At 41.7% G+C, this 10,563-nt stretch overlaps 1 protein-coding gene across 1 annotated transcript; it reads left to right on the top strand.

Moving 5' to 3' along the window:
- The first annotated feature begins 970 nt into the window (after positions 1-970).
- Positions 971-6,031, top strand: LOC122475138 (cyclin-dependent kinase 4 inhibitor B). Its single transcript, XM_043566851.1, has 2 exons — positions 971-2,168; positions 4,387-6,031. Exons 1-2 carry the CDS (start codon positions 2,013-2,015, stop codon positions 4,645-4,647), a joined length of 417 nt encoding a protein of 138 aa, XP_043422786.1. The 5' UTR covers positions 971-2,012; the 3' UTR covers positions 4,648-6,031.
- The last annotated feature ends 4,532 nt before the right edge of the window (positions 6,032-10,563 follow it).

Genomic DNA, 10,563 nt, shown 5'->3' with positions numbered 1-10,563 from the left:
TTTCCTCTTCCCTCTCCCATTCTACCTACATATCTGCAATCCCCAGGACACTGTGGGTGGGGACTGGCCCCAAAGACTGGAGAAAAAAAAGCTCATCTATTCTTTTCATCCAGAAATAGACTTCTATTCCTCTGGCCAGGCCAAGGAATGGAGCCACCATCAACAAATAAAAGGAATTTTCTTTTTCAGGTAAGTGTGGAGGTTCAAATAAGAGAAAAAGATAGGAAAATTAAGAAAGAAAACTAAGAGATGGAGGTTGGATAAGAGAGAGAAAAAATGGTTATTAATGCTGCCTTCCTTCTCTTCCCTATCCAGGTGGATTTCGACTCTGTCTCAAATCAGTAGATCTCCATCCCTAACCACCACTTCCATGGGCTCCCCTAACTTTAAAGAGCTCTTCTTTAGTCTACAACGGACTGGGGGGAAGGGAGTCCAAGCTAAGGAATGCTAGAAGAAACATGTGAAACAAACTCATTTGTGAGTAAGCAAGCAATTGCCTTCCCTTAAAAACTGCCTTCCTCTGCACTATGAACCAATAAATGATCTTGTAAATGAGAACTGTTCCATGTTAAGAGAAGCTCAGTGTAATGTGGTTCCTCACCAAAACTTTCAGACAACAGATACATAACTTGTGGTTCTCTTCCTATTTCAACCAAACATCAGCTGTAATTTCTTAAATCTTCAGAGCAATGCATATGTTAATTCAAACTCACCTAGGAAGATTGGGAAGAAAAGAAAAGCAACTGGCCTTTAAATCTTCAGAAGAGGATTTAATGACAGGTTCAGCCTGTTTAATGACAGGCCCAGCACCACACCCCTGTTTTATTATGTTTCATTATTACTGCATAAATTTCCTTTATTACTCAGGATAAATAAAAATCAAATACTTGCGAAGTGGGTTTAAATAGGTAAGCGTGCAAACAAAAATAATACTGTTCAAATATCATGAAACTGGAATTTCAGATTCTTAAAATATATATTTATATTTTTTAAATGTCTCACGTGCACCAGTTTGCCATTGTCAATCTCAAACTAGGTTTGTTTTTTGGAGCTGTGTGTGTATCTATTATTCAAAGATGAAAAGAATAAAAATCACATTCAAAACAGGATTCTCAGGATTTTTCACTGTAACTGATTTTTGACTGATTCAAATAGGAAGACACACCCAAAAGAAAATTGCTAAGGTTGATGCAAGATGAAAAGCTAGTGAAGTTCAAGTACTGCCTGGGGGTGAATTTAACCTGCATGACAGGTGCAAAGCTGTCACTTTCAGAAATCTTGGGAGAGACAGAGTTATTTTAAATGCCTTTCTCTCAGCCAGCCATTCAATTATACAAGGAGCGACTAACGTCCCCAAAGTGAAAGCAGCTGGCACGGGACTGAGGAATAGAAATCCTCTGCTCCGCCTGCTGGAGGAAGGGGATTAGGAGCTGAGTGCATGGATTCAACTTTTCCAAACCTTAGTTAAGGCCTTGCAGGACACTCGGCGAGCAGGACAACAGGCTCTGCGCGCTTCCTGTCTGGCGCATGCGTCCCAGCAGAGTCTGGGCTGGCTTCCCAACACCGCCCTCCTCCCGCGCCCCGCCCCTACCTCGTCGGCTGGAACGTCATCCGAGGGCCGGGCCTCGCAGCCTGCAAAGTGGGGACTTGCCCGGCCCGGCCAGACGGACAGGGGGCGGAGCCTAAGGGGGTGGGGAATACCCTGTCCGGCCGCCCAGCTGGAAACGGACTCATTCCCTTGCAGGCTCTCTACCTAGCCGCACCACTGCGACCAAGCGAGGCGCTTTTTCCCGGGAGCGAGCTGGGAAAAGCCCGGTTTAGCCACGAGTGGCTCGGCCATTGCACGGGCCGCCTAAGCCACAGGAGGACGGTGAAAGAGAGCTGAAGCTAACCTGAGCTCTCCCACGTAGGGGTGAGCGCGCCAGGGCGAGGTGGGGAAGAAGGGAGGAGTGTGGCGAAGCTCACAGCCAGTGGTGGATTATCCGGGCCAGTCTGCGTCTGTGGACTGCGAAATGCGCGAGGAGGACAAGGGCATGCTCCGTGGTGGCGGCGACGGCGCGGGCCTGGCCAACGCCTCCGCGCGGGGGCAAGTGGACACTGTGCAGCAGCTCTTGGAAGCCGGTGCGGATCCCAACGGAGTCAACCGCTTCGGAAGGCGCCCAATCCAGGTAGCTGGGGCCCTGGGGCCTCGCCGGCAGGGGGCGCAGGAGTGCAGGGGAGCGGCCTCCGTGGGACGCGACTGGGACCGAGATCTTCACCGACGTCCCTTTTTCTCTCTTCCTGGAGGTGTGGAGCCTAGGTGTAAAACAGGTTCTCCCGCCCCAAAGATCCTAAAGAACGGGATTGGAAAAAAAACATTACTTCAGTTTGGTTTTCTTTTAGTGGTGGAAAAAATGTCAATAGTCTCTCTTCCGTCTCATGATCACAGATACAACGGATAGATTCAATTGGGAAGAAAAGGAGAGGTTATTTGGGGAGAAAAACTTTTGTCTTGTGTGTCTTTAAACAAATATCTATCAACTTTGAATGATAATTAAATTACAAGTTACACAGTCCGGATTAAATTTGAGGAATCATGCAGAATCACATTACATGAAAAAATTCGCCGTGAACTTCTAGGTTGTGATATAAAATTCTTTGTATTTTTTCCTCATAGAGGCAAACTGAATACAAAGAGATGAGCCAGGATTCCTCGATCAAAGTATTTAATTCCTTTTATGTTAGAAGTGTCTCTTGAATATTACATAAGAAAAAAATGCTTTTATGGATTTTTTCTTAATTATCATACAAAATGATTGGATTACAAAAGCATGCTTATAGCAACTGTTAGGTCCTTTTTAAATGGCAGAGGTTCTACATGAATAATTAGCCTCTTCGTTGATAAAGTTCTTTTGTTCAATATGTTTATTAATCTCGCTTTAATGAGTACATCTGTATTTTTTCATTCCTTTAAAATCCAATATCTTGTGCTTTATTGTTGACTATAATGGTCACAATTAGTATTCATCTCAATGTCCCATTCTAGAACCAAACTATTATTAAGGAGTCTTGTTAACTGTATAGATTTTTAAAGGAAATACGTGTCCATTCCTTTTGCATTCTTGGAAAAGTGTTCTAAGAAGCAGCAAAAATCTTGTAAAGTAGTTCTTAGACTTCAAATAATATTAATAATTGTAAAAAGATTTTAATTACAGTTTTAATTCACCATTTTCTGAGATAACAAAAAACCCTTTTTTCCTTCTATGTATGAAATACCTTACATTAACAGTGATAATGATAACATATCATGGTTTTTAAGGGAGAAAATGGATGCTTCTAATATTCATGAAACAAAAAAGTAGTAAGCTATCTTTCAGTTACATGGTACATTTTAAAATACATGAACTGGCAAGAACAAGTAACTCTGTTTTGGATATTTAATTATCAAAAACTTTTATTGTTAATTACAAGAAAGTAAATGCTTGCATAATGTACATATACACAAATGGCTGCTACAGGATTACTGCTCTAAAACATCTTTTTTCTAAGTTATGCATTGCTCTGATTTGACTAACATCCAAGCTCTTTTTTATATAGCAAATTATTTACCATCTAACATAAAATCCTGTACAATGTAAATACAGTGTTTATTTTACATGCTTATGTTACATTAAATATATTACCCTTTAAACTTTATCCCTTACCTGTAACACCAACTTAAAAATATTAAAACTGGTAAATCATTTGTTTAAAAAAAACTTGTTTTCATCATCTTATTTTCTTTTTCCCCTCTATCTCCAATTTGACCCAAATTATCAGACCATATTCAGTTTATGACAACAGACATGCAGGCCAGTGAAAAGTAAAAACTCTGACAAGGGATTTACTATGAGAACTAAACAACCTATTTCTCCTCTAAAGCATGACTCTAACTCTTAAAAATATCAGCTGACTGCCTAATAAATATTTGTAGAGGTGGATTATGGCTGAGGTAGGAAACACATCAAGGGAAATAATTTAAGACTTTAAAGGCTTTTAAACTTAACTCTTCCCATAAATCATTTAACAAACTAGATTCCCATGTTCCCACGAAAATCAAGATTTTTTCTTTTTCTGCACAACGAGGATTAGTGCTTTATTATCAGCTCTTTCTTGTCTCCCCTTGTTTGGAGAATGAAATGGAACTCAAGCAGGGCTGAGTAAAATGTAAAATGGGACGGGGGGTGGGGGGGCGGTGAGTGCATCAGCCAATGAAGCGTAACCAGACGGTCTCGAGGCTCCTAGCCCCTTTGCGTTAGTGAGAAACTTCATGAATAGGTATTTCTTTGAAATGGTTCTACCTCTGGTGGCCAGGCCTGCGTGTCGCTGCTCCCGCTGCCGCCCTGACCACTCTGCTCTCTCCGACAGGTCATGATGATGGGCAGCGCCCGCGTGGCCGAGCTGCTGCTGCTCCACGGCGCGGACCCCAACTGCGCGGATCCCGCCACCCTCACCCGACCTGTGCACGACGCCGCCCGGGAGGGGTTCCTGGACACGCTGGTGGTGCTGCACCGAGCCGGGGCGCGGCTGGATGTGCGCGATGCCTGGGGCCGGCTGCCCGTGGACCTGGCTGAGGAGCGGGGCCACCGCGATGTCGCCCGGTACCTGCGCGCAGCCGCGGGAGATTGATGGCCGGTCCAGCCAGCCGCCCACCAGGACATTTCTTTTCTCCTCTGTGCCCCACGCCCAACTTAGTTCAAGGAAGGCTACGAACATGGAGCGGCGCAAAGCCTGAAAGCCTTCCAGGAGCCTTGACTCACCGTGGGGGAGGAGAAGCAGACCGTGAATAAAATTTTTTTTTTCCTTTTTCTTTTTCTCTGGATCCGGTCCTCACGCTCACCGTGAAGCAAGCGGACTTCCCAGAGATTTAGGAGCTGAACGTGAAGCCCCCCGGTGTTGTCGACTTTTCAGGCTTTTCTGGCAAAAAAGTGGCCTGTAGAGTCTCTAATGATCCGAGGTGCCTGCGAAACTTCACAGGAAAGACGCTGGTGGCAAGAGGGGCAGGCGGCGGCCACTGGCATGTGAGTGGGGGGCGGGTGATCCGTTCGCCCCTCTGACCTTAAGGGAGCGCCCCGGAAGCCCCTACTGTAAGGCGTTGGGCCCCCGGAGGCTGGAGGGGAAACCGGAAGGCCGAGGAGACGGAGGACGACGAGAAGGACCGCAGACCTGGGCGCCACCAGGTGCCCAAGGCTTCCCACGCTGTGTGTTGCGCTGCAAAGCACTCACCTGCGAAGCGCTGCTTCCCGGAAGCCCCGCAGACACGTGCCGAGCTCCACCGCCAGGGACCGGAGGACGCGAGAGCGCGGTGAATTTTCCCACAGGTTCGAAAATCCCTGAGCCAAGATGACTCAGAACGGCTCTCGGAAGAGGGCTGTAGCCTGCCGGTGTTCCTCAGAGGAGAGGAGACTCTTCGGGAGTTCCAGAAGTCAGCGATCCGGAGGAAGTGGTGGATTGCAGGGAGGGCAACCGCCTCCATTAACCATTTGCTTCATCTGTGTACGACGGGATACACACCCCCCCCCCCGGAAGTCGGAAAAGATTTGGAGATGTTTTGAACTTTCGGGGTGTTCTTAACTTACCGGGGAGGCTTTAAGGAAGAAAGTAACTCCTTGGTAAAGAAGTGAAGAACTGCAGCTTTTAAATGAAACCTTGGCACGCTGCCAAAGCCTAGACCCATTTATCCATAACCTATTTATTTCTTTAAGTTTTCTGACCGGTTCCTTTACTAGAGTGTCTCGGGGGTCAAACTATGAAATATTCCAAATGTCTTTTAGAACACCGATGCACCCACCCAGTAAATTATCACGGGGTATTTCCCAGAGGGCTGCTGAAAGAGTAAACTGGGTATCAAACTGTTGAAAATGTATGATGATGGCTCACGGAATGTCTTAATATCCGCTGAACAAACTAAAGGGGCACTGCTTTTGGGATTTAATTTCCAGTGCTGCTTGATTCATTACAGCATTGGAACAACTGATACTTCAATACTTTAATAAAGAAAAAAAAAGCAATAGATTGGACTCCAAGGTCTGGCTAATTTGTTTTAAAAATGTATGATCATGGATTTACCACTAACTCCTGAGAAATGTTAAAGACTCAAAGAGGGTCATTTCCCTCACTCTTTGTAATGATTATTGATAAATGATACCAACAACAATTCATTAAAAAAAAAAAACCCTGCTACCCATACTAGGAAAAGATTTATACATGGTGTGTGTGTGTATGAGAGAAAAAGAGGAAAAAAATACTAACTTGGGAGACCAAAGGAAGGGGTTTCTTTGAACTGACTAAAAAATCTTTACTTCCCAATCAATTCTTTATGCCTCAGATGAATATATTACTGGGGAAAGGTAGTTGAGAATCAGAGCATTTCTTACTGGAAATAATATGTAAGCACTTATGGACACATACCTTAGGCCAGACATGCTTTAAAATACATTTGTGAATTTAATACTTAAACCTGAGAGATAGGTACCATTTCCCAGATGAGAACAAGACAGAGAAATATTGATTATTTTTATAATAGGGTATAATTTTTCCAATGTTCAAGACATTGCCACTCTACCAAAAGAAAAGTAGAATTAGTGATCTGAAAAAGAACAGAAATCATCAAAAGAGGCACTTCCATGGACTGCCTTCTGAAGAAAATGCAAAAGTCGGTGTCATCTAAAATACAAAAGGTCTGGGGCTCCCAGCTGGCTCAGTTGGTAAAGCATGTGACTTAATCTAGAGGTCCTGAATTCGAGCCCCACACTGTAGGGATTACTTAAGTGCAAAGATTACTTAAGTAATTAAATAAATATCTTAAAAATACAAGAGATCTGCTTTCATGTATATGTCAGCAGCTAATCATAACCAAATTCTGACATACAGTACTTACTAAGTTTTCATTACTAACAACCTATTGAGTTCTTTTGTGAAAACCTGAATAATTTTGGGCTTGGTATAATTTCACAGTGTCCAATTACTAAGCTACAAATAGATATGGACATGGAGATCATAGATGACAGAACGTATGTAAGAAAGTAAAATTTTTGTTTAAAATTTGTTCAATGTTTATTGTTGAGAGAGGGAGACAGAGTGCAAGCTGGGGAGGGACAAAGAGAGAGGGAGACACAGAATGCGGAGCAGGCTCCAGGCTCTGAGCTGTCAGCACAGAGCCCAAAGCAGGGCTGGAACTCACAAACTGCGAGATCATGAACTGAGCCGAAAATCAGGTGCTTAACCAACTGAGCTACCCAGGCACCCCTAAAATTTTAATTTTAAAAATTAGTTGGAGCAAGAACAGTTTTTCACAAAACTTTCCATGATCTTTTCCTGTTCTGTTTATAATGCCAGGGAAGCAGGAGAGGATGAAGGAAAGAGAAGTTAGGGCCTGACTGGAAAATAGAAGACCAGGGTCCCAGTATTGGTTCTTCAACTACATGATGTACTGAGTCATATAACTTTGATGAGCCTCAATTTCCCCCACCTTTAAAAGGTGGGAATTGGGCCAGATTACTCCTAAGTTCCCTACCATCACTAAAGTTTTACCCTTTACGAATTTGTCTCACACCTGACTGTAGTGGTGTCTTATATTTTATTAGTAATAATTGTGCCATAGTATGAATCCAGGAAGGATTATGTAGAAGAATAGAGAGGAACAACATGTTTTAAAATTCTGGAGCCCTGGGAAGGAAAAAAATCTTTATAAGCACCACCTCCACCAGTTAGTTGAAAAATGACACGACAAATTTGTGAGAAGTAGGAACAGAAAGGATGCTTTGCAAAATCAATAGTTTAGCATTAAGGTCTTTCTCACTTCATTTTACTTCTCATTTTTCCTGTTGCTGTTTGCATTTCTCTTATGCCACCTGGAGTCACTAGACGGATTGGTTTCTTAAAGTGAGATAAGCAAGTAGACCCAATAGATTTATAAAGTAATGCTGAATGAAGTAGGTAGCACAAACTAATACAAATGTTCTGAAAGAAAAAGCACTTTTAAAGGGAGCATATAAGAAGGGAGTCTGACCTAGAATGGGTTGGTGTAGGAGTTAGAACCAAGAGAAAAAGTTGGGCTGGAGTACCTAGCGGGCTTAGTGGGTAGAGTATGCGAGTCTTTATTTGAGGATCTTGATCTTGGTGTTGTGAGTTCAAGCCCAACTCTCTGTTGGACTGTAGAGCTTAGTTTAGAAGAAAAAAAGAGAGAGAAAGAGAGAAGGTTGGGATATCAAAGTGCAAAGGGAAGAAAATGCTAAAATACATAGTCAACAGGAGATAAGTAACTCTGTAAACAGGTGTCATGGATTTTACAGACCCATTTCTAAGTGTCTGTACTTTCTCATTTGTTTCTACTGGAATCCTTAAATTTTGTCTGGGTGGTAGCAGAAACCGTCTGGTTAGGGAAGACCTTCTGTATCACCTAAATATGTACATGACAGCCTCAGAGTTCGTGTCCGTACTCTGTCAGGAGGACAGAGAAGAGGAAAGCAACAAAAGAAAAACGAGGAGCAGCTCAGTGGTGTTTTGTGGAAGGAGGGTCAATAACTCAACAGAATTCATCAAATCAAACCCAAACAAACTTATATGGTCTACATATTTATGGGATTTGTGCAATATTCTCAGGCCTAAAATAATTCGAATCTGCTCATTCCCGACTACCCTGATTTTCTATAAAACTTTCTCAAGTTCAGCTACTACAAATGGGATAGCTCCTTTCTTGCCTCTTGAATCCCCCACTCAGAAGATTTTAATATCACTCCTTGCATAAGGAAAAAATTACTTTTAGATATGGTAACTTTTATATATCACTTATGTTTATAATTTATATTTAATTATATAATTATGTATAATATAGGTATAGTGTATACTATATGTAGTTATCTAATTTATATATTTATAATCCCATTACTAATTTTACCACAAATTTCCTTCAAAACCAGTGCAGCTAATGAAATACTATGTAACTAGCATGGATTACATATTAGGCACAGTAATATATATCAACATGTACATCAAAACTGAGCAACCAACTCTGATTTACTAATTTGAAGTTTGAAATAAATATAAACCAAAGATTTTACTGGGGAAAAAAAAACCATTAGAGATGTGTGAAGATAACGTGCTATCTCACAGCCATCTACATTACAGTGAAAGTTTACAAAGGAACCCCAAACACCTATGAATCCCCTTCCCACTCAGAGGCCCCCCTCCCCCACCCCCACCCCTCCATGAGACCTTCAGTACCTGTGGGTATGAGTTGCTGAGCTTTACCACCTTTCCTAGGGCACAGAAGAACCCTTTATCCCTGTACCCCCTCCCAACATGTCACCTAGACTTATAAATACTAACCTTGCCTAAAATATTTTGTCATCTTCTACTACTCTCTATTGTCTGGATTGCCTTTGATAGAGTTATCACATAAGGATCTATTCAATATTGCAGGAGCCTTTTATCTGCTTAAATCTCACCATAAACAAAAGAACTTACTATCATCCTTTCTAGGGAAAAATTGAATGATACTTCATTTTACATTCACCTTAGGTATTTATTATATCTTTACAATGATAGTGCTATCCCCAGCAGTCATTTGCGACCAACATATAAGGATGCAGTTCTCTATCTTGGCTCCATATTAGAATCACCTATATAGAGAGATGTTCTAGAATTTAGATTTATTGACCAACATCCAGTCTAAAGAATTAGAATCCCTAGGTTTGAGGCTCCAAGTGTCTCTGGTGGTTACTTTAAAATTCTTGTTCATGATAAACTTTCAAACAGTACAGAAAATAAACAAAATTAAGTGAAAATCTCCTAAAACCTCGCTACCCCTCCCCATTCTCACTACCCAGGGGTAACCATGATTTTTAAAAATTTTTAACTGACCTTCCAGAAATATAGGTACATATAATTGTAAACACCTCTCCCCAATAATCACACTTGGAAAACGTAAATGGGATCATACTATTCTACAACTTGTTTTCTCTGATTAGTAATAGATCTTTGACAACTTTCCTTATCAGGACACAGAGATACACTTCATTTTTTTATGGCTGTATAGTATTGTGGTTTAAAATGTTTTTAACGTTTATTCACTTTTGAGAGGGAGAGAGAGACAGAGCATGAGCATGGGAGGGGCAGACAGAGAGGGAAACACAGAATCTGAGCTGTCAGCACACAGCCCGTTGTGGGGCTCAAACCCACAAATAGTGAGACCATGACTTGAGCTGAAGTCCCAGACTGAGCCACCCAGGCATCCTGCGAATAGTATTGTGTTTTATGGATGAAACCCAGTTTTAAAAAGAAACCTATTGATAAACAAATTATCTCCTTTTTCCTTTCTTGATTTTTTTTGTGCTACTACCTATGATGCTATAAAGAATCTTTTTTGCATCCTTAAGTGAATTATCTGCAGAAACTTATAGAGAGAAATTCATAGGGTTAAGAATACATCTCTCTTTCTCACACACGCACACAAAGTGTGTGTGCATACATGTGTCGTATGTAAAACCTTTCCATACTTATATATACATATATATATTATGTGTATGTATATCTTCAATATTA

Source organism: Prionailurus bengalensis, chromosome D4 (assembly GCF_016509475.1).
Source record: "Prionailurus bengalensis isolate Pbe53 chromosome D4, Fcat_Pben_1.1_paternal_pri, whole genome shotgun sequence".
Lineage (NCBI taxonomy): Eukaryota > Metazoa > Chordata > Mammalia > Carnivora > Felidae > Prionailurus > Prionailurus bengalensis.
This window is presented reverse-complemented; position numbering and strand designations above follow the sequence as displayed.